This window comes from Astyanax mexicanus, chromosome 17 (genome assembly GCF_023375975.1).
Source record: "Astyanax mexicanus isolate ESR-SI-001 chromosome 17, AstMex3_surface, whole genome shotgun sequence".
NCBI lineage: Eukaryota > Metazoa > Chordata > Actinopteri > Characiformes > Acestrorhamphidae > Astyanax > Astyanax mexicanus.
In genome coordinates, this window is record NC_064424.1 from 135495 (window position 1) to 160638 (window position 25144).

Consider the following 25144-nt stretch of genomic DNA (forward strand, 5'->3'; position numbering starts at 1 on the left):
CTATATTTAGGCTAATTTTACTTTTAATTGATTTAAATTTGCAGCTCACAAACTACTAACCCCAGAGAGCCGAGATACAGGACAGGAATACTTATTCATACCCATAATACAAATATATCCTAAAAATAACTAAAGAAAAACATTACAGCACAGTTTCTTTTATTAACAACAGAAACTCTAACTACACATTTACATTTTCACAGTATATTTTTGTAGCATAAAAAAGACAGTACCTTAATGTTATCAGTGAAGCTGATAAATATTTACAGTTCAGAGGGATTTTACAGCAGAACTGCCATGAGGTGTAAATCTAAAAAAGAGAAAAAGACACGATTCATAATGAATTCAGCTAGCTAACATTATCTGGACGAGTAACAAATATAAAATAGGCGTTAGATAACTACTGACACTTCTAAAACTAAGCCTGTAAGCTAGTTAATTAGTTAGTTAAGTTATATTTCCTGAGGTAAATTTAAGCTGTTTAGGTAGTTAGCTAAGTTAGCTTAGCTGGCTCAGTTAGCATGGTAACTAACCTAATTAACTGGCTAATTAACATAGGTTAGATTAGTTTAACATTTTTTATTGGAGACAATGATGTATTTTCACTGTCTAATACAAACATCATTTTCTCCAAATGTCATAAACTTCAAAATGAAAGTAATTCTGCAGCATTTCTATTTGAATTTGGAAAATATATGTCAATAGTATTAATCCATTGTGTTTTACAGTATTATCAGGATATCCAACTTTATATTTAAACTAAAGATATTTTTAATTCAAAGTTTGTTTCTTATCACTGCGATATAGAGCACTAATCTGCACGCTCCACAGATCAGTTAATTTTTTTTACATTGATTTTATCATTAGATAAAACATTTAAAAATACAATGGTAAAAAAATATTATTAAGAGAACTTTTGAAAACCTGTAAAACCTCTAGTATTTTGTAGTTAATTTGAGGATAATATGCATCATTTTTGTGTAATTATGTTTATTAGAAAGCTTTTTTAGAGAGCAAAACTTTAAATCAACATCATTTTGATGGTGGTTGATCTAATAGAGTTACTGAAATTAAGAAAATATTCGGTTAATAGTGACGTAATAGTGACACAGTGACGTAAGCCTCACAGCGATGTGGGACTTTTATTTTGACAGCTGGTTGCCGGATGTACTGCCATTGTCTCCTGGGCGGGACTAGAGTTCTGCGATGTGATTGGCTCCTCAGCGGAGCTTCAGGTTTTCTGCAGCTGCGCGTGTTTAGTGCAGAGTGTCGGAGATTCAGGTGATTCAGAGCCGTTTACTGTATCGATCAGTGTAAGGTATCGATCAGCATGAGGTATTGATCAGTGTGAGGTATCGATCAGCATGAGGTATTGATCAGTGTGAGGTATCGATTAGTGTGAGGTATCGATCAGTGTGATGTTTTGATTAGTATGAGGTATTGATCTGTGTGATGTATTGATCAGTGTGATGTATTGATCAGTGTGAGGTATTAATCAGTGTGATGTATCGATCAGTGTGAGGTATTGATCAGTGTGATGTAGCGATCAGTGTGAGGTATTGATCAGTGTGAGGTATTGATCAGTGTGAGGTATTGGTCAGTGTGATGTATTGACCAGTGTGAGGTATTGATCAGTGTGATGTATTGATCAGTGTGATGTATCGATCAGTGTGAGGTATCGATCAGTGTGAGGTATCGATCAGTGTGAGGTATTAATCAGTGTGAGATATTGATCAGTGTGATGTATTGATCAGTGTAAGGTATTAATCAGTGTGATGTATCGATCAGTGTGAGGTATTGATCAGTGTGATGTATCGATCAGTGTAAGGTATTAATCAGTGTGATGTATCGATCAGTGTGAGGTATTGATCAGTGTGATGTAGCGATCAGTGTGAGGTATTGATCAGTGTGAGGTATTGATCAGTGTGAGGTATTGGTCAGTGTGAGGTATTGGTCAGTGTGATGTATTGATCAGTGTGATGTATTGATCAGTGTGATGTATCGATCAGTGTGAGGTATCGATCAGTGTGAGGTATTAATCAGTGTGAGATATTGATCAGTGTGAGGTATTGATCAGTGTGAGATATTGATCAGTGTGAGGTATTGATCACAATTCTGCTTCATTTAAGATGGACAGCAGATTTAGTGTTGATTTACTGGGGGAATAATTCTGCTGCACATTTTCTTTTTTTTTTCAGAATTAAATGTGGTTCAGATCCATGTCTTCTCCTGCTCCCAGTGCCTTTCCTACCTGGCTGAAATTTAGCTCCACAAATAAACACAATCAGAAGATTTTACCTATTTGTTAAAAACTGCTGAAACAGGAAAAGAACATGTCTGAAATCTCCAGAACTCCTCCAGTATCCTCCTCTGCACCTCGCAGCCAAACGCAGCAAAACTCGGACAGGAAAACTCACCACTGTTCAGACTGTGGGAGGAGTTTCATTCAGCAGGGCGCCCTCAGAATCCACCGGAGAATTCATACTGGAGAGAAACCGTATCAGTGCTCAGACTGCGGGAGGAGTTTTAATCAACGCAGTCATCTCCAACAACATCAGCGAATTCATACTGGAGAGAAACCCTATCACTGTTCAGACTGTGGGAAGAGTTTTAATCAGCAGAGTCATCTCCAAATTCACCAGCGTGTTCACACTGGAGAAAAACCATTTCACTGCTCAGAATGTTCTGAGAGTTTTAATCAAAAGATTCATCTCCTTCAGCACCAAAGAATTCATACTGGAGAGAAACCGTTTCACTGCTCAGAGTGCAGGAAGAGTTTTACTACACAGAGTAATCTTAAAACACACCAAAGAATTCACACTGGAGAGAAACCCTTTCAGTGCCTAGAGTGTGGAAAGAGTTTTAACCAACAGATTACTCTCTGGCGTCACCAGAGAATGCACACCGGTGAAAAACCGTATCAGTGCCCAGAGTGCAGAAAGAGCTTCAGTCAACAGGTAACCCTGTGGCGACACCAGAGAATTCACACTGGAGAGAAACCGTTTCAGTGCTCAGACTGTGGGAAGAGTTTCAATCAACAGAGTAATTTCCATAAACACCAGCGCATTCATACTGGAGAGAAACCCTATCAGTGCTCAGAGTGTGGGAGGAGCTTCAATCAAGCTTTTAATCTGATTCAACACCAGCGCATTCATACTGGAGAGAAACCATATTACTGCTCCCAGTGTGGGAGGAGCTTCAGGCATTTAAGTACTTTCAGTGTACACAAATGTACCAATAACATGAGCATGATGAGCAGGATGAGTAGACCCGAGTGTGACGATACAGAACGTATCAACAGATCCTCTGTTAAACATGGTGGTGGTGAATTCTGAAGTCACAGGCATTTACTTTCTGCTCAGATTCAACCAAATGCAGAAATCTGATTGGATGGAGCTTCACAGTACAGATAAACAACCCAGGAGTTTTTTAAGGTAAAGAAGGTGAATATTCTGCAGCGATCGAGTCAATCAGCAGATCTGAACCCGATTCAGCAGAATTTCACTTCTAACTTAATACAAAAAAAAAACACCTGAAGACTAAAGACAAAACATCGTAAAGGAGGAAAGAACTTCAGACAGTCATCAGCAGCAGAAGATTCTCAACAAAGGTTTAAAAATGAACATTTTAATTTGTCCAGTTACTTCTGAGCTCCTGAAAAATGCTTGTAATTCCTAAACACTTAATCAGATATTTTTGTTTAACATCTTAAAATAAAAATTAAGCTGAAAAACTAATTTATATCTCATGTTTAATTTTAATCCAGTGTGGTGAAATACAGATCTTAAATTGTGAAGATTGTGTCAATGTCCAAATATTTCTGGACCTAACTGTTGATTTAGACTGGATCATCCAAATATACTAAAAGCTAAAATGATCAAATGAACAGTCTGGAGACTATTAATTAAGTCTCTGCAACCACTGATTCAACATATCTGCAATTTAAAATACTGATTTAAACAAAACGCTGTGCAATAACACTGGCTTACAGTTAATTTATTTTACATTAATATTATTGTTGTGCTTTAGGCCACATTATGAGGTTGAAGTTGAGCACAGAGCAGGTCTTTATACATGTGCAAATATATATAATAGAATTTATATGTGTTCTTAATGACTTTATTATAACAGATTAAATCAGGACTTTAAAAGCACCAACAGACCATGAAATTCTAAACTTTCAGTGAGAAAGAAAAGCTTCATTCTGAGGCTTTACTGAATCTCTCAGTAAATTAAACCACTAGAGGTCAGTGTGATTCTTTTACTGAGAGTCCGACCTCCTCCCTCATTCACATAATACTGCAAACTGCTGCCCAACCGGGGTTTAGATAGAGGTAGGGTTTTGGGTGGGTGTAAAGGTGTGGTTTTGGGTGGGTGTAAAGGTGGGGGTTTGGGTGGGTGTAAAGGTGGGGGTTTGGGTGGGTTTGGATTCATTACACCAATAATCTATTACACCAATAATCCATTACACCAATAATCCATTACACCAATAATCCATTACACCAATAATCCATTGCAAAAATAATCCATTGCACCAATAATTCATTACACCAATAATCCATTACACCAGTAATCAATTACACCAATAATCCATTACACCAATAATCCATTGCACAAATAATCCATTGCACAAATAATCCATTGCAGCAATAATCCATTACACCAATAATTCATTACACCAGTAATCAATTACACCAATAATCCATTGCACCAATAATCTATTACACCAATAATCCATTACACCAGTAATCAATTACATCAATAATTCATTACATCAGTAATCAGTTACACCAATAATCCATTACACCAATAATTTATTACACCAATAATCCATTACACCAATAATCTATTACACCAATAATCCATTACACCAATAATCCATTACACCAATAATTCATTACACCAGTAATCAATTACACCAATAATCCATTACATCAATAATCCATTACACCAACAATCCATTGCACCAATAATCAATTACATCAATAATTCATTACACCAGTAATCAATTACACCAATCATCCATTTCACCAATAATCCACCCTGATTCACGACAGATATGAGGAAATACTAAATAAATATATAAAATATGATTTTCAGAAAATAATAATAATCTCTGCACAAAAATAAATCATGACTGCTATAAATTACAGAGTAAATCAGAAAAAATAAACAGCTTCCTGTGAAATTTCTAATCACAGGAAACAAAGAGCGTTCCTGAGAGAACCTTCCTCCTCCTCCTCTTCTCACCTCCGTCAACTCTCTCACACCTCTCGCTTTTTATAGCCCTCTCCTCCGGGCCAGAAGTCACGGTACAGCTCTGAGTTCAGAACAGATCCTTAATCTGAATCTCTAAATCTGAATTACTTAGTTTCTGCCAGTGTAACAGCAGGAAAAGTACAGCTTATACACCTCAAAACATGCAAAGCAAAAAGCATATTCTAATTCTCCTAATTAATCATGGGTGTGGTTAATTTTGGCAAAGTGCTATTTTAATGTTTAATCTTAGGGGTCCTGGGTGTGTTTTGCTCTGTGTTTAACCCTTTGAGGCTCAAATATCTCAGGGTTTCCAGCAACTCTTACCTCACTTTCTTTTCTGTATTTATTATAAGAGAAATGAAACTGAAACTTCACGTGAAGCGCTGCTGCTCTTCAGACTGATGTCGGACATGGATCATATTAAGAATGTAGTGTAAACAGACTAAAATAAACATCAGAAAATCAGATTTAGGCCTTTTACCTGCTGTGTGAATGTAGCCTACGCGTTCACCATTCTTCATGAACACAGGTCATTATTACAGGACATTATTACAGGACACAGGTCTCGGTGAACGCTCTCAGTGCTTAATAATAAATAATTCCAGAGAATTCACTCAAATCCACTGCAGCTCATTTCGTTTCAGGAACATCCTCTGATCCCAAAACTCAATCAAGCAGATTAGCGCTAATCCCGGATCAAAGAGCTTCTCTTAGTGTTCAGCTCCAGTTCTCACTCGTCCCAGACCAGCATCAGAACATCCAGACACATTATAATAAATCATACTGGCTGCATTATAACTGATCCAGATCAACGTTTCCACAGCCGGCAGCTCAAAAACACAACCAGTGTAAAGCTCACAATCAAACATCCAACTGATATTAACTGAGTTACATAATCGATTACTGTTACTGAAATCTGATGTATTTGATCTCAGTAATCAGATTTCTCAGTGTATACTCTTAACCGGAGTATTCTGGGATGTTTCAGATGCTCCACAGTAAAGGCAGGATTGAAGCGTCAAACCCGACTTTCATCAGATCCCAAACCATCTCCCACCTTACTGGTTCCCTGGATTCGTCGCTAAAGACTAAACAGAAATCCAGGTTTCTTCTTCACAACATCACTGTGAAGATGATAAAGATGATGAAGATGGTGAAGATGATGAGGGTGAAGATGGCTGGCTGCAGGACAGATTAAATAACAGGTGATTCGTTGAAAGATCAGCTTCTCTCAGTCCGGCTGCAGTGTAGAGGAATGATCCCACAATTTCTCACAGAGGTGCACTACCTTAACCCCGCCCCTGAGAGACCCAGACCACACCTGCCTGAGACAGAACTGCAGGTAATTATATATCCTGGTTATAAAGTGTGTGTATAAGAGTTTATAAATCTGTGTTTATAAATGTTGTGTGGTCTTTGGTAAAGGGATGTGATTCTCTAAGGGGGTGATTATAGTGATAGTGGTGGTGATAGTGAGAAGAACAGAGCTGATAATTAAGTCGGGCAAAAATAAACCTCCCGTCAATCACAGCCCCCACCACCGCCTTCACCTCCACCTCCCCCTCCTCCACCTCCTCCTCCCCCTCCCCCTGCTCCACCTCCTCCTCCCCCTCCCCCTGCTCCACCTCCCCCTCCTCCACCTCCTCCTCCGCCGTCTTGCTGTGTAACTCTTTACTTCACAGTGAAGCTCCAGACGAAACCGGATCATCAGAACCGGTGAATTTCTTCAGTATTTTTTTACAGCGTTTCAGTGAGACAGAACCAGAGCACACGAATATACTGAACATCCTGTTTATCTTTATTGATTAATTCTAAACGATTGACAATTAAAAATACTCAGGGTTTTGCTACATGTTCACTAACGACACAAACTTATAACAGATATAAAAACGAGAACAGTGCAGATCTGTAACTGGAGCAGAACCTCGAGGTTCTGGACTCGGTTCCTCCTCCAGTGATGAAGCACAAACTGCTGAATAACCTTATTTTACACTTCGGCTCAAAAGAGGAACCAGAACACACGTTCACCCCGCGCTCCGTCGCCATGGTTACATTACTGTCGTTACCCAATCACCATAAAAAATCAGATTAGATCTTAATGTAAATCCACAGAAACTGAACCACAAAAAGCTTCCCTTATTTGCATCATGCCTTTCACAATAAACCGGACAGAGAACTACAGAACTACAAAACCACAGAACTACAAAACGGGTCAGAACTGCGGGAGAAACAGTCATGCCTTTATACAAACTCTCAGATATCAAATACAAACAAATCTCAGCAATTATACAATAATAAATAAATAAATATTCAAAATAAATAAATCAATAGTCATGAGAAATTACAGGAGTAAAAACTAACAAACAGAGGAGATAAAATGGAGCATTGTGGGTAAATCAGGTGACAGAGTGACCCGGGACAGTGACTGCTGTTTAATAAGTGGGGGGTGTTGGTTTTGTGGGGGTTTAGCTGGTTTTAGGGTGGTTTAAGGGGGGTTAGGGGTGTTATGGGGGGGTTATAGGGGGTATTGGGGGGGTTATGGGGGGTTATAGGGGGTATTGGGAGGGTTATAGGGGGAGTTGGGGGGGGGTTATGGGGGGTGTTGAAGGATCATTGGCTGTCGGTGTTGGGGGGTTTGGCGTGGTGGGGGGCGGCGGCGGCGCCGGGCAGCCAGGGGGAGACGGAGCGGGTGGAGGTCTGCTTGGCGATGCTGTAGTGACTGATGACGGTGTAGAAGCGTCCGCGGGCGCTGGAGTCCTGGGCGGTGTAGTATGCCTCCAGTGACGCCGGGATGCACCGCTTGTGCTGTCGGAGTAAAGAGGAGGCAGGTCAACAATTACCATAATAATAATAATAATAATAATAATAACTTTATTAGTGGGGACTGACTGGGTTTATTTAGAGTTGTAATCTGAAATGTTATTTATGATCTTCTGTAACTCGGTTCTGTTCAGAGTGACCTCGGGAATATGGTAATTATTTATTTTTTAATAAATTACAGAACCCCATTAAAAAGAGGTAAGTTAATAAAATTACGTCAATCTAAGAATTTGTTCACTAAAATAAAGATTAATTCTGATCAGTGAAGAATAAACCAGCGCTTCCTCAGTTTACACATATTTCTGTTCTGATCTGCTCTTCTATAAACTTTAACTTTAATTCAGAATTTTATTTTAGTCACAGTGTTTATAATATGGCAAAAACTAATCAGATACACTAAATCTTTATAAGAGGAAAGCTACAGATGTAATTTGTGTTCTGGTGGCCTTTTCTCAGAGAAAATTCAGTTTAATCTGGATGTTGAGTGTATAGAGACTCCAGCTCTATCTAAACGTGATATAAACTCTTACCTTATACACGAAGCCATCTGGACAGGTGTGATCGTAAGTAAAAGCTTTGTACACGACCAGGAACACTATACAGGCCAGGAACGCCAGAGCCAGGACGATGAGGATGGTGACCTGCAGGAGAAAAATTTCACACAGAGTTCTATGGTTTTGTTTTTTACAGTTTAGAGTAAAACTGTTTCAGAAATCTGTATTCTGACAAATCTCCAACCAGAAATGCTGCAACTACAGATCAGTACAAACTGATATAAATACACAGAGCTAAACCACAGACAGGTGTGTGGGATCAGTACTCAGGTGATGATGATTATGGGAGTGGTTAGTCTGAGCTTTTAAACCGAACCAGAACTGATTCTGTAACAAAACATCGAAACAGTTGAGAAACTGAACCGGCCAATCAGAGGCTTATTATCCGACACTGTCAGTATCCAGCCCTGTTCTGAGAACACGCCCCCGCCTGTCAGAGCGCATTAATTACAACAAAGAGACACAAACAGCGAATCTTCAGACTCTTCAGAAATCCTGGTTCCTGCCGGCGACGCTGTCGGGGGGGATTTTACGCAATTCAGCTCCAGTATCAGTAACTGGGAGTTTCAAGCACCAGCTAATTAGAATTATGCAAATGTGTCTGACGTAAATGCGAGATAGCCGAGCGAAGGTGGAGAAATTCATCACTTTTGTTCTATAATGAGACACCGAGTCGCATCCGCACGCTCAGCAATACCCGTTTTTTTTTTTCAATTTCTCCCCAATTTACACGGCCAATTACCCAACGCACTCATTAGGACTCCTCCCCCTATCACTAGTGATGCTCCAACACACCAGGAGGGTGAAGAAGACCAGCACATGCCTCCTCCGATGCATGTGAAGTCAGACTTCGCCTAACGCTAACGCTCGGAGGAAAGTGCAGCGACTCGGTTCTGATACAGCAGCTCACAGACACAGCCTTGTGCTGATCCACATCACCCTAGGAGTGATGAGGGGAAAGATCTTACATTGATACATTTATACTATTTATTACTGCAGAAAATGAATTCAGTATTTTGTACTTAGTTAAACGTTTTATTAGTTTGTTTTTGGTTTTCAGACAAAAAACTCCACTGTGGTGCATCTCTAACGCTTTATTAATATTAAAACTAATAAATATTTTTACAGACAAAATTAATCTATTGTGCATTTTTTATATATCTTTTCAATTCTACACTGGATTTCAGAATTCTAATCATCTATCCCCCAGATTATTTACACAGAGAGGGACAGTAAAAAAAAATGCTAAAGCTAAGTTAGCTAGCAGTGTGTTAAAAATGGTTTATAAAGTGGCGGTGGTGGCGGTTATTATGGGGTGGTGGTGGGTTATAATACGGTGGTGGTGGGTTATAATACGGTGGTGGTGGTTATAAAGCGGCGGCAGTGGAGGTGGTTATAATACGGTGGTGGTGATTATTATGGGGTGGTGGTGGGTATAATACGGTGGTGGTGGTTATAATACGGTGGTGGTGGTTATAAAGCGGTGGCAGTGGCGGTGGTTATAATACGTGGTCGTGGTTATAATACGGTGGTGGCGATTATAAAGCGGTGGTGGTGGTTATAATACGGTGGTGGTGGTTATAAAGCGGCGGCAGTGGCGGTGGTTATAATACGGTGGTGGTGGTTATAATATGGTGGTGGTGGTTTTAATATGGTGGTGGTTATAATACGGTGGCAGTGGTTATAAAGCGGTGGTGGTGGTTATAATACGGTGGTGGTGGTTATAAAGCGGCGGCAGTGGTGGTGGTTATAATACGGTGGTGGTTATAATATGGTGGTGTGGTTATAATACGGTGGTGGTGGTTATAATACGGTGGTGGTGGTTATAATACAGTGGCGGTGGTTATAAGCGGTGGTGCTGGTTATGATACGGTGGTGTCGGTTATAAAGCGGCGGCAGTGAAGGTGGTTATAATACGGTGGTGGTGGTTATAATACGGTGGTGGTGGTTATAAAGCGGCGGCAGTGGCGGTGGTTATAATACGGTGGTGGTGGTTATAAAGCGGTGGTGGTGGTTATAATACGGTGGTTGTGGTTATAAAGCTGTGGTGGTGGTTATAAAGCGTTGTTGATGGTTATAAAGCGGTGGTGGTGGTTATAAAGCGGTGGTGGTGGTTATAATATGGTAGTGGTGGTGGTTATAATACGGTGGCAGTGGTTATAAAGCGGTGGTGGTGGTTATAATACGGTGGTGGTGGTTATAAAGCGGCGGCAGTGGAGGTGGTTATAATACGGTGGTGGTGGTTATAAGCGGTGGTGCTGGTTATGATACGGTGGTGTCGGTTATAAAGCGGCGGCAGTGGAGGTGGTTATAATACGGTGGTGGTGGTTATAATACGGTGGTGGTGGTTATAAAGCGGCGGCAGTGGCGGTGGTTATAATACGGTGGTGGTGGTTATAAAGCGGTGGTGGTTATAATACGGTGGTTGTGGTTATAAAGCTGTGGTGGTGGTTATAAAGCGTTGTTGATGGTTATAAAGCGGTGGTGGTGGTTATAAAGCGGTGGTGGTGGTTATAATATGGTAGTGGTGGTGGTTATAATACGGTGGCAGTGGTTATAAAGCGGTGGTGGTGGTTATAAAGCGGCGGCAGTGGTGGTGGTTATAATACGGTGGTGGTGGTTATAATATGGTGGTGTGGTTATAATACGGTGGTGGTGGTTATAAAGCGGTGATGGTGGTTATAATACGGTGGTGGTTATAAAGCGGCGGCAGTGGTAGTGGTTATAATACGGTGGTGGTGGTTATAATACGGTGGTGGTGGTTATAATATGGTGGTGGTGGTTATAATACGGTGGCGGTGGTTATAAAGCGGCGGCAGTGGAGGTGTTTATAATACGGTGGTGGTGGTTATAATATGGTGGTGTCGGTTATAAAGCGGCGACAGTGGCTGTGGTTATAATACGGTGGTGGTGGTTATAAGCGGTGGTGGTGGTTATAATACGGTGGTGTCGGTTATAAAGCGGCGGCAGTGGAGGTGGTTATAATACGGTGGTGGTGGTTATAAAGCGGTGGTGGTGGTTATAATACGGTGGTGGTGGTTATAAAGCTGTGGTGGTGGTTATAATACGGTGGTGGTGGTTATAAAGCTGTGGTGGTGGTTATAAAGTGTTGTTGGTGGTTATAAAGCTGTGGTGGTGGTTATAATACGGTGGTGGTGGTTATAAAGCTGTGGTGGTGGTTATAATACGGTGGTGGTGGTTATAAAGCTGTGGTGGTGGTTATAATATGGTGTTGGTGGTTATAAAGCTGTGGTGGTGGTTATAATACGGTGGTGGTGGTTATAAAGCTGTGGTGGTGGTTATAATACGGTGGTGGTGGTTATAAAGCGGTGGTGGTGGTTATAATACGGTGGTGGTGGTTATAAAGCAGTGGTGGTGGTTATAAAGTGGCGGCAGTGGCGGTGGGTTTCCGGGGTGTTCTCTTCACTCGTCTCAGTCGTTCCAATGAGAGAAGATTCACACTGACAGTCCTGCCGGCGGCCGAGCGGCTAAACCGGGTCACTCAGCCGAACATCACTGTTTCTACAGATCAGCCTCGTCTGTTTCCTCCACCATCTGTATCTGTTTATCACCCGTCTCTCCGCTCAGTACAGCCACGCCTGCTTTTACTTTTCCTGTTTTTGTTTTTTTAAAGATTTGACGTCACTTTAATCCACAGACCCAAAATAATAATAATAATCCCTCAGCCGGATTTACTCCACCGCTCAGATTCCTGCTGCGCTGCTGCCACTGTATATTATATATAAATATAAAATATATAGATATTTATACACATTACAAAAATCACTCATATACCATCACCTACTGTTATCTACCATTACCTATCATTACCTACCGTCACCTACACTCACCTACCGTCACCTACCATCACCTACTGTCATCTACACTCACCTACTGCCATCTACACTCACCTACTGCCATCTACACTCACCTACCATCACCTACTGCCATCTACACTCACCTACTGCCATCTACACTCACCTACCATCACCTACTGTAATCTACTGTCATCTACCATCACCTACTGTCATCTACCATCACCTACTGTCATCTACCATCACCTACCGTCATCTACTGTCATCTACCATCACCTACTGTCATCTACCATCACCTACTGTCATCTACCATCATCTATACTCACCTACTGTCATCTACTGTCATCTACCATCACCTACTGTCATCTACCATCACCTACTGTCATCTACCATCACCTACTGTCATCTACCATCATCTATACTCACCTACTGTCATCTACCATCACCTACTGTCATCTACCATCACCTACTGTCATCTACCATCACCTACTGTCATCTACCATCATCTATACTCACCTACTGTAATCTACTGTAATCTACCATCACCTACTGTCATCTACCATCATCTATACTCACCTACTGTCATCTACCATCATCTATACTCACCTACTGTCACTTACCATCATCTATACTCACCTACTGTCATCTACACTCACCTACCATCACCTACTGTCATCTACCATCACCTACTGTCATCTACCATCACCTACTGTCATCTACCATTACCTACCATCACCTACTGTCATCTACACTCACCTACCGTCACCTACCATCATCTATACTCACCTACCATTACCTATCTATACCTACTATCACCTACCGTCACCTACCATCACCTACTGTCATCTACACTCACCTACCATCATCTATACTCACCTACCATTACCTATCTTTTCCTACCATCACCTACTGTCATCTACCATCACCTACTGTAATCTACACTCACCTACCATCACCTACTGTCATCTACCATCACCTACTGTAATCTACACTCACCTACCATCACCTACTGTCATCTACACTCACCTACCATCACCTACTGTCATCTACACTCACCTACCATCACCTACTGTCATCTGCCATTACCTATCTTCACCTACCATCACCTACACTCACCTACTGTCATCTACACTCACCTACTGTCACCTACCATCACCTACTGTCATCTACCATCACCTACTGTCATCTACCATCACCTACTGTCATCTACCATTACCTACCATCACCTACTGTCATCTACACTCACCTACCGTCACCTACCATCATCTATACTCACCTACCATTAACTATCTACACTCACCTACTGTCATCTACCATCACCTACTGTCATCTACCATCACCTACTGTCATCTACACTCACCTACCATCACCTACTGTCATCTACCATTACCTACCATCACCTACCATCATCTATACTCACCTACTGTCATCTACCATCACCTACTGTCATCTACCATCACCTACCATTACCTACACTCACCTACCTTCACCTACCATTACCTATCTTTACCTACCATCACCTACTCTCACCTACCATCACCTACCATCACCTACTGTCATATACCATTACCTACCATCACCTACTGTCATCTACACTCACCTACCGTAACCTACCATCATCTATACGCACCTACCATTACCTATCTTTACCTAACATCACCTACCATCACTTACTGTCATCTACCATCACCTACTGTCATCTACCATCACCTACCATCACCTACTGTCATCTACCATCACCTACCATCACCTACTGTCATCTACCATCACCTACCATCACTTACTGTCATCTACCATCACCTACTGTCATCTACCATCACCTACCATCACTTACTGTCATCTACCATCACCTACCATCACCTACTGTCATCTACCATCACCTACTGTCATCTACACTCACCTACTGTCATCTACACTCACCTATTGTCACGTACCATCACCTACTGTCATCTACCATCACCTACTGTCATCTACCATCACCTACTGTCATCTACCATCACCTACCATCACTTACTGTCATCTACCATCACCTACTGTCATCTACACTCACCTACTGTCATCTACCATCACCTACCATCACTTACTGTCATCTACCATCACCTACTGTCATCTACACTCACCTACTGTCATCTACCATCACCTACTGTCATCTACCATCACCTACTGTCATCTACACTCACCTACCATCACCTACTGTCATCTACACTCACCTACCATCACCTACTGTCATCTACACTCACCTACCATCACCTACTGTCATCTGCCATTACCTATCTTCACCTACTGTCATCTACCATCACCTACACTCACCTACTGTCACATTCCATCACCTACTGTCACCTACCATCACCTACTGTCATCTACCATTACCTACCATCACCTACTGTCATCTACCATCACCTACTGTCATCTACCATCACCTACTCTCATCTACACTCACCTACTGTCATCTACACTCACCTACCATCACCTACTGTCATCTACACTCACCTACTGTCATCTACACTCACCTACTGTCATCTACAGGGCCGGATTAAAAGAATGGGCTGAAAGGGCTGCAGTCCCTACTATTACCTACCATCACTGTGTAGTGAGCGAGAAAGTAGGAGAGAGAAAGAGACACAAGAGAGACAGAGTAAAATAAAGAGTAGTAGTGAGAATTAAAGGGAGAGCGTTAAAGAGAGAGAGAGAGAGTTAAAGAGAGTGAGAGTTAAAGAGAGAGAGAGAGAGAGATAGAGAGAGTTAAAGAGAGAGAGAGAGTTAAAGAGAGAGAGAGAGAGATAGAGAGAGAGTTAAAGAGAGAGAGAGAGAGAGAGAGAGATAGAGAGAGAGAGATAGAGAGAGAGAGAGTGGTACTAATTGCTCCCTCGGCTCCCTGGTAGTGATACAGGTATGGAGGCCGGAAGCCATGGAGACTGTGGCAGTGGAGAGAGAGATGAGAGGAAGTTGGTTCAGTCTGAAGGTCGCTGATGTTTCAGGGTTTGGTTCTCTCTGTGATCTCTGGTAAACGGCTGTTTCTCACCATTTAGCAAAATATTCAATATAACATCAAACTCCGCCTCCACCAAACTCCACACCAATCCAAACTCATCCTCAGGCCGTTCCATGCGCTCAAGTCCCGCCCCCCTCAATTACGGCGTCTTAATTTCCCACTAATCAGAGCGTGATGTGTTAATGTGTTCCGCCCGGCTGCAGCCGATACCAGGAGACCTGCACTCCTTTGTTTTGAAGGTTTAATGAAGGGGAACATTCGTCGTGCAGCCGCCGGCAGAGCGACCGCGGGGAATACGGCCAGCCCGCGGGACCTTCCGCCAGCAGAGATGCAGAGATTAGACCTTCCTGTTCTAAACGCTCTTTACATCATCCGACAATGTACAGCACCGTACAGTTACCATACAGCACCGTACAGCACCATACCGCACGGCACAGCACCATACACCACTGTATAACACCACACAGCACCATACAGCATCATACAGCATCATACAGTTACCATACAGCATCACACAACACCAAAGGTAACAGGTAACAAAGTGACCAAAAAGACACAAACCATATGTAAATACTGTAAGTAAATCCTACACGTGACTATTTCATAGTCAGCTGTACTAATCCCTAAGCTCTGTACTGTATTTAAAAACATGTTCTGTCTCTGTTTCACTTCAAGCATAGTCTTAATATGACTGGTTACAGTTATGAATATTTAAATTACAAGAGATTTAGGAGAAAAAACACACAAACCCTAGTCTTAATATGACTGGTTGTGGTTTTTCACTGTATAAGACCTAGAAAAGTTTTATTTTTATTTTTTATTCTTATTCTTACTTCTATTTCTTATAAAATCAATATTTGAGAGAAACCAGTCTGTTAAGTTTGCGTTATATGATTTTGTCAAATAAAACTCTAGTTTTCAAGCCATTTTTCATTTTTGAGGTTTTCTTTAAAATTTTATTTTTAAATCTCGTCTCGTTCTCGTGAACTCAGTATCGTGTCTCGTCTCTTCTCGTGATATTAGTGTCTCGTCACACCCCTACTATATAGTGATAAATACATATATATAAATATAGTGATCCTTCAGCAGAGGAACAGTGACTCTCTACACCAGTATCACAATCAGTGATCAAATGATCTGAATAGAACAGAATCCTCCACACCTTCAGTCTCTCAGACACTCCGTCAGTGAAGCTGATGCTGAACTCCTCCACTTTGGGCACCTTCAGCTTGGCCTTGTTCTTCTGATCCGTCTGATACTCAGTCCGTGTTTTCACCACCACCTGAAAATCAGTAAATATAATAGTGAACACTCACACTGAAACTCGGCGTGCACCGATTATTTGCCAAATTAAAATATATAAAAAAACACATTCTCGGCACGGAGATTGTTATACCTGTTTTTTTGGGGGGGGGGAGGGGGGTGGTATAGAACCCCAACACTGCAATATAACTTTAAATAAACTAATGCTGTTCAGATTTAGTTAATATTTCCACTTTTCACACCAAAAGTGTTTTTACATTTTTGAAGCGTTTACATTCACTGAAGCGTTTGAAAATCAATAATCGATAATACCCCCTGATAATTAAAGCATGCCGTACGGTGTTAATTCCCCAAGGAATGGTATTTATGGTGTTTATGTGGTTCATGGTGTTTATGTGGTTTATGGTGTTTATGTGGTTTATGGTGTTTATGTGGTTTATGGTGTTTATGTGGTTTATAGTGTTTATGTGGTTTATGGTGTTTATATGGTTTATGGTGTTTATGTGGTTTATGGTTTATGGTGTTTATATGGTTTATGGTGTTTATGTGGTTTATGGTGTTTATGTGCTTTATGGTAGAACCCCAACACTGCAATATAACTTTAAATAAACTAATGCTGTTCAGATTTAGTTAATATTTCTACTTTTCACACCAAAAGTGTTTTTACATTTTTGAAGCGTTTACATTCACTGAAGCGTTTGAAAATCAATAATCGATAATACCCCCTGATAATTAAAGCATGCCGTACGGTGTTAATTCCCCAAGGAATGGTATTTATGGTGTTTATGTGGTTCATGGTGTTTATGTGGTTTATGGTGTTTATGTGGTTTATGGTGTTTATGTGGTTTATGGTGTTTATTTAGTGTATGGTGTTTATTTAGTGTATGGTGTTTATGTGGTTTATGGTGTTTGTGGTGTTTATGGTGTTTATGGTGTTTATGGTGTTAATGTGGTTTATGGTGTTTATGTGGTTTGTGGTGTTTATGTGGTTTGTGGTGTTTATGTGGTTTATGGTTTATTGTGTTAATGTGGTTTATGGTGTTTATGTGGTTTATGGTGTTTATGTGGTTTATGGTGTTTATGTGGTTTATGGTGTTTATGTGGTTTATGGTGTTTATGTGGTTTATGGTGTTTATATGGTTTATGGTGTTTATTTAGTGTATGGTGTTTATTTAGTGTATGGTGTTTATGTGGTTTATGGTGTTTGTGGTGTTTATGGTGTTAATGTGGTTTATGGTGTTTATGTGGTTTGTGGTGTTTATGTGGTTTGTGGTGTTTATGTGGTTTATGGTTTATTGTGTTAATGTGGTTTATGGTGTTAATGTGGTTTATGGTGTTTATGTGGTTTATGTGGCTTATGTGGTTTATGGTGTTTATGTGGCTTATGGTGTTTATGTGGTTTATGGTGTTTATGGTTTATGGTGTTAATGTGGTTTGTGGTGTTTATGTGGTTTATGGTGTTAATGTGGTTTATGGTGTTAATGTGGTTTATGGTGTTAATGTGGTTTATGGTGTTTATGTGGTTTATGGTGTTTATGTGGTTTATGGTGTTCATGGTGTTTATATGGTTTATGGTGTTAATGTGGTTTATGGTGTTAATGTGGTTTATGGTGTTAATGTGGTTTATGTGGTTTATGGTGTTTATGTGGCTTATGGTGTTTATGTGGTTTATGGTGTTTATGGTTTATGGTGTTAATGTGGTTTGTGGTGTTTATGTGGTTCATGGTGTTTATATGGTTTATGGTGTTTATGTGGTTTATGGTGTGTATGTGGCTTATGTGGTTTATGGTGTTTATGTGGTTTATGGTGTTAATGTGGTTTATGGTGTTTATGTGGCTTTTGTGGTTTATGGTGTTTATGTGGTTTATGGTGTTAATGTGGTTTATGGTGTTAATGTGGTTTATGGTGTTTATGTAGTTTATGGTGTTTATGTAGTGTATGTGGTTTGTGGTGTTTATGTGGTTTTTAGTGTTTATGTAGTTTATGGTGTTTATGTAGTTTATGGTGTTTATGTGGTTTGTGGTGTTTATGTGGTTTGTGGTGTTTATGTGGTTTATGTGGTTTATGGTGTTTATGTGGTTTATGTGGTTTATGGTGTTTATGTGGTTTATGATGTTTATGTGGTTTGTGGTGTTTATGTGGTTTGTGGTGTTTATGTGGTTTATGGTGTTTGTGGTGTTTATGGTGTTTGTGTGGTGTATGGTGTTGATGTAGTTTATGGTGTTTATGCTGTTTATGCTGTTTATGTGGTTTATGGTGTTTATGTGGTTTATGGTGTTTATGTGGTTTATAGTGTTTATGTGGTTTATGGTGTTTATATGGTTTATGGTGTTTATGTGGTTTATGGTTTATGGTGTTTATATGGTTTATGGTGTTTATGTGGTTTATGGTGTTTATGTGCTTTATGGTAGAACCCCAACACTGCAATATAACTTTAAATAAACTAATGCTGTTCAGATTTAGTTAATATTTCTACTTTTCACACCAAAAGTGTTTTTACATTTTTGAAGCGTTTACATTCACTGAAGCGTTTGAAAATCAATAATCGATAATACCCCCTGATAATTAAAGCATGCCGTACGGTGTTAATTCCCCAAGGAATGGTATTTATGGTGTTTATGTGGTTTATGGTGTTTATGTGGTTTATGGTGTTTATGTGGTTAATGGTGTTTATATGGTTTATGGTGTTTATTTAGTGTATGGTGTTTATGTGGTTTATGGTGTTTATGTGGTTTATGGTGTTTGCGGTGTTTATGTGGTTTATGGTGTTTATGGTGTTAATGTGGTTTATGGTGTTTATGTGGTTTGTGGTGTTTATGTGGTTTGTGGTGTTTATGTGGTTTATGGTTTATGGTGTTTATGTGGTTTATGGTGTTTATGTGGTTTATGGTGTTTATGTGGTTTATGGTGTGTATGTGGCTTATGGTGTGTATGTGGTTTATGGTGTTTATGTGGTTTATGGTGTTAATGTGGTTTATGGTGTTAATGTGGTTTATGGTGTTTATGTAGTTTATGGTGTTTATGTAGTTTATGGTGTTTATGTGGTTCATGGTGTTTATGTGGTTTATGGTGTTTATGTGGTTTGTGGTGTTTATGTGGTTTGTGGTGTTTATGTGGTTTATGGTGTTTGTGGTGTTTATGTAGTTTATGGTGTTTACTTAGTGTATGGTGTTTATGTGGTTTATGGTGTTTATGTGGTTTATAGTGTTTATGTGGTTTATGGTGTTTATTTGGTGCATGGTGTTTATGTGGTTTATGGTGTTTATGTGGTTTATGGTGTTTATATGGTTTATGGTGTTTATGTGGTTTATGGTTTATGGTGTTTATATGGTTTATGGTGTTTATGTGGTTTATGGTGTTTATGTGCTTTATGGTGTTTGTGTGGTTTATGGTGTTTATGTGGTTTATGGTGTTTGTGGTGTTTATGTGGTTTATGGTGTTTATGTGGTTTATGGTGTTTATGTGGTTTATGGTGTTTATGTGGTTTACGGTATTTATGGTTTATGGTGTTAATGTGGTTTATGGTGTTAATGTGGTTTATGGTGTTTATGTAGTTTATGTGGTTTGTGGTGTTTATGTGGTTTTTGGTGTTTATGTAGTTTATGGTGTTTATGTAGTTTATGGTGTTTATGTAGTTTATGGTGTTTATGTGGTTCATGGTGTTTATGTGGTTTATGGTTTTTATGTGGTTTGTGGTGTTTATGTGGTTTATGGTGTTTGTGGTTTATGGTGTTTATGTAGTTTATGGTGTTTATGCTGTTTATGGTGTTTATGTGGTTTATGGTGTTTACTTAGTGTATGGTGTTTATGTGGTTTATAGTGTTTATGTGGTTTATGGTGTTTATTTGGTGTATGGTGTTTATGTGGTTTATGGTGTTTATGTGGTTTATGGTGTTTATATGGTTTATGGTGTTTATGTGGTTTATGGTGTTTATATGGTTTATGGTGTTTATGTGGTTTATGGTGTTTATGTGCTTTATGGTGTTTGTGTGGTTTATGGTGTTTATGTGGTTTATGGTGTTTGTGGTGTTTATGTGGTTTATGGTGTTTATGTGGTTTGTGGTGTTTATGTGGTTTATGGTGTTTATGTGGTTTATGGTGTTTATGTGGTTTATGTGGTTTACGGTATTTATGGTTTATGGTGTTTATGTGGTTTATGATGTTTATGTGGTTTATGGTGTTTATGTGGTTTACGGTATTTATGGTTTATGGTGTTTATGTGGTTTATGATGTTTATGTGGTTTATGTGGTTTACGGTATTTATGGTTTATGGTGTTTATGTGGTTTATGGTGTTTATGTGGTTTACGGTATTTATGGTTTATGGTGTTTATGTGGTTTATGGTGTTTATGTGGTTTACGGTATTTATGGTTTATGGTGTTTATGTGGTTTATGGTGTTTATGTGGTTTATGGTCGGCGATGCAGAGACGAGCCTCGTTCACTTTTCCTCAACTCTGAGATCACGGTGTACCGACCTTCACCTTGATATTTATTCTCCTCCTGAACCCCAACAGCACTGCTCTCCCAGTTTACCCACCTCCACACAACCAGCGTCTACAGGCCAGGTGATGCTCCTGAATAATCAATCAATATTGAGTCTACATGAGGGATGGATAATCAGGAGATGGGTCAGAATGATGATAAGATGGTGGTAATTTGTAGTTAATGGTTGTGAGGAGATCAATTGGTGTTTTAAACTGAAATATGAGTGCACTGAATATTTTCAACCAAACCTATTTACCCAAAAATGACAGAATAAGGACAGAATAAGTGAAAAGACAATTTATCATCTTTTCAACAACAAAAATACTTTAAGCTATATTGCAGTCCAGCAGTGGCAGCAGGAAAAGTTGCTTATTGGTTATGTAGAATTATATAATAGCACTACTGAAGTAAATGTATTATTAGAATATATATATATATATATATATATATATATATATATATATATACACTGCTCAAAAAAATAAAGGGAACACTCAAATAACACATCCTAGATCTGAATGAATGAAATATTCTCATTGAATACTTTGTTCTGTACAAAGTTGAATGTGCTGACAACAAAATCACACAAAAATCATCAATGGAAATCAAATTTATTAACCAATGGAGGCCTGGATTTGGAGCCACACACAAAATTAAAGTGAAAAAACACACTACAGGCTGATCCAACTTTAATGTAATGTCCTTAAAACAAGTCAAAATGAGGCTCAGTATTGTGTGTGGCCTCCACGTGCCTGTATGACCTCCCTACAACGCCTGGGCATGCTCCTGATGAGGTGGCGGATGGTCTCCTGAGGGATCTCCTCCCAGACCTGGACTAAAGCATCCGCCAACTCCTGGACAGTCTGTGGTGCAACGTGACGTTGGTGGATGGAGCGAGACATGATGTCCCAGATGTGCTCAATCGGATTCAGGTCTGGGGAACGGGCGGGCGGGCATAGCTTCAATGCCTTCATCTTGCAGGAACTGCTGACACACTCCAGACACATGAGGTCTAGCATTGTCCTGCATTAGGAGGAACCCAGGGCCAACCGCACCAGCATATGGTCTCACAAGGGGTCTGAGGATCTCATCTCGGTACCTAATGGCAGTCAGGCTACCTCTGGTGAACACATGGAGGGCTGTGCGGCCCTCCAAAGAAATGCCACCCCACACCTGCTGCTCGGTTGTTGCCATCCTACGGCCTCCTCCACGTCTCCTGGTGTACTGGCCTGTCTCCTGGTAGCGCCTCCAGCCTCTAGACACTACGCTGACAGACACAGCAAACCTTCTTGCCACAGCTCGCATTGATGTGCCATCCTGGATGAGCTGCACTACCTGAGCCACTTGTGTGGGTTGTAGAGTCCGTCTCATGCTACCACGAGTGTGAAAGAACCACCAACATTCAAAACTGACCAAAACATCAGCCAGACAGCATAGGTTCTGAGACGTGGTCTGTGGTCCCCACCTGCAGAACCACTCCTTTATTGAGTGTGTCTTGCTAATTGCCAATAATTTCCACCTGTTGTCTATTCCATTTGCACAACAGCAGGTGAAATTGATTGTCAATCAGTGTTGCTTCCTAAGTGGACAGTTTAATTTCACAGAAGTTTGATTTACTTGGAGTTATATTGTGTTATTTGAGTGTTCCCTTTATTTTTTTGAGCAGTGTATATATGTATGAGGTATGTTTGTATTAGAATAGCTAGCACTTCTGAGGAAAATCTATTTAGTTATGTCATTTGTTGTAAAAGTGGTAGATTTAAAGTTTAGTACCTTATATTATGATTTTGGTAAAATATTTTTTCCCCAGTTTCCCCCATTACTGTGCCTGTATATGTGATGTACTATCTGGAAGTTTCTGTATAAATAAATAATTTATTATTATTATTAGAGATTCCTGGTGCAGTGTGATTCTGCCTGATAACTGTGGAGAATCTGTTAATCTCCAGTGGAGACTGAGCAGAACTACAGGAAGTGATTAGACCTGCGGGATGGGCGGGGCCTGCAGATCATAATCAGAAATGAATCATGATTCTGAATACTAAATGATGTCACGAGACGGTCAGTGCTGTAACTGAATCTTCAGAGTGAAAGTTCTGGAAGTTTTGGTGAATCAGGGGATATTCCTCTTTTATACTTTTATAATACTTTTATATATGTATTATTCTTTTCCAGTTTAAAGATCCCAGCAGACATACCAAACTAATCACAATACATTTACCTCAGCAGTGCTATTCCAATCACACATTTACCTCAGCAGTGCTATTCTAATCATACATTTTCCTCAGAAATATATTAATCAGAATGTTGTTACATCTGGAGGCGCCGATTTCTCCTGGGTAAGTGTGGGTGGATGTCCTGCCAGATCCCTCATATCCGATCATTTCCCAAAACAACGTTATGAAGACTCATCATCTTTATATCGTTAACAGTGATGCTTCCAATCAGCATAACGCTCTCCCGTCTAATGATCTAATGATCTCCGTCCTGTTGTGGGTCCAGGAAACAATGCTGCTCAGGGGGTATAAAATAATCCAGTTTAGAAAATAATGACCTAATTCCTCTAACTCTGCTTCTGAAAAGTGTATATAAACTGCAGTGGGAGGGTTTATATTTTTCGGTCCTCAGAACACAAAAATACAGAGAGTCCACTGAACGTAAACCCTCCTCCAGGTCCAACAGTCCGGTACCAGAACAGCTCCTGAAATCTGTCCGAACACTAAACCAGCAGACTGTTCTCTTTAAAGAGCCAGAAACTCAAAACTCAGATTACATGCAGCACAAAATCCAGTTCTGAAAATCAGTAAACACTGTAATCATTTGCTGTTCTTACTTTCAGTACCCAATCAGAATCCACTCAACATAGATCATGAGTTACTGCATGATATAATAATGATGACCTATGACCTCTTACTGATCAAAACTGAGAGAGATAAAGTGAAGCTCTGTTTGCATCTGGGAATTTTAGCAATAATTTGCAAAGAGAGATAAGAAACAGAGCGATATTTACATACAACAAAAAGACTAATAAATCACAGGTCCAGGTAATCATACTGGTGATTAACGTGATAACAGTTAGTGATTGGCTGACTGTTGTCTTGTGACAGAGATGATGGGGTGATGGGGAGGGTGATAGAGAGATGATGGGGGTGATGAGGAGAAAATGGGGGGGTGATGGGGAGGGCTCACCTTGTCTGGTGGCTGGTACTGAAGATGAGTAACATCCAGGGGGGTGATGAGGGGGACGGTCTGGAACCCGTCTTCAGCGCTGCTCGATTTCCCGCCTTTATCCTGCAGATTACTGCCCAGCTTCACCATTATTACTCCCAGTTACACCAGTTTATTACTCCCAGTTACACCACCGTCTGCTCCAACCTGCAGAAACAGAGCTCTGTTTACATCCGGGATATTCCCACCGTACCTACCCTACTGTTTACACACATACACTATACACACACACACGCCTTCTGAATCTGATCACCAGTCAAATCCTCGCATCTCCCACCCGAGCCCCGTGCGCTGCAGTACTCACCGGATCCCCGCGCGCCGAGTGTCGCTCCGGAGACGCGCTCGTGCAGCTGCAGCCGGGCGGGGGCTGGGGCTTGGGGGCGGGGCGCGACCAGTGTGGGTGCTCCAATATGAATCCACCCAACCCCGAGGACCACGAGCACGCGCACCGAGCACGCACAAGTCTCGCGCGCCATCTAGTGTTACCTTAGGGGCAATGCAAGAGGCGCGTGGCGTCTCCAAAACTGTTCCTTCCAAATACACTGCTCCCTACACCCTACTCACTACTCCCTACATCCTACTCACTGCTCCCTACACCCCACTCACTACTCCCTACACCCCACTCACTACTCCCTACACCCCACTCACTACTCCCTACACCATACATCCTTACTGCTCCCTACACCCCACTCACTACTCCCTACACCCTACTCACTACACCCTACTCC

The 25144-nt window shown here is 40.6% G+C and overlaps 2 protein-coding genes across 6 annotated transcripts; one reads left to right on the forward strand and one right to left on the reverse strand.

Annotated features, from left to right (window-relative positions):
• Window positions 1–1155: 1155 nt before the first annotated feature.
• On the forward strand, window positions 1156–3737 carry LOC111197095 (zinc finger protein 239). 5 transcript variants are annotated; one of them, XM_049466677.1, is made up of 2 exons: window positions 1156–1828; window positions 2016–3737. In XM_049466677.1, the coding sequence occupies exon 2, from the start codon at window positions 2334–2336 to the stop codon at window positions 3333–3335; it is 1002 nt and encodes a 333-aa protein (XP_049322634.1). In that variant the 5' UTR covers window positions 1156–1828; window positions 2016–2333; the 3' UTR covers window positions 3336–3737. The 5 variants fall into 5 exon arrangements, with proteins under 5 accessions (XP_049322634.1, XP_049322633.1, XP_049322635.1 ...); XM_049466676.1 differs by having other exon boundaries at window positions 1156–1335; window positions 1557–3737; XM_049466678.1 differs by having other exon boundaries at window positions 1156–1335; window positions 2199–3737.
• Window positions 3738–7036: 3299 nt separating this feature from the next.
• On the reverse strand, window positions 7037–24796 carry nsg2 (neuronal vesicle trafficking associated 2). Its single transcript, XM_049466658.1, has 5 exons — window positions 24721–24796; window positions 24378–24563; window positions 16603–16722; window positions 8610–8720; window positions 7037–8064 (listed from the first exon to the last, which is right to left on the reverse strand). The coding sequence occupies exons 2-5, from the start codon at window positions 24504–24506 to the stop codon at window positions 7870–7872; spliced, it is 555 nt and encodes a 184-aa protein (XP_049322615.1). The 5' UTR covers window positions 24507–24563; window positions 24721–24796; the 3' UTR covers window positions 7037–7869.
• Window positions 24797–25144: the final 348 nt, after the last annotated feature.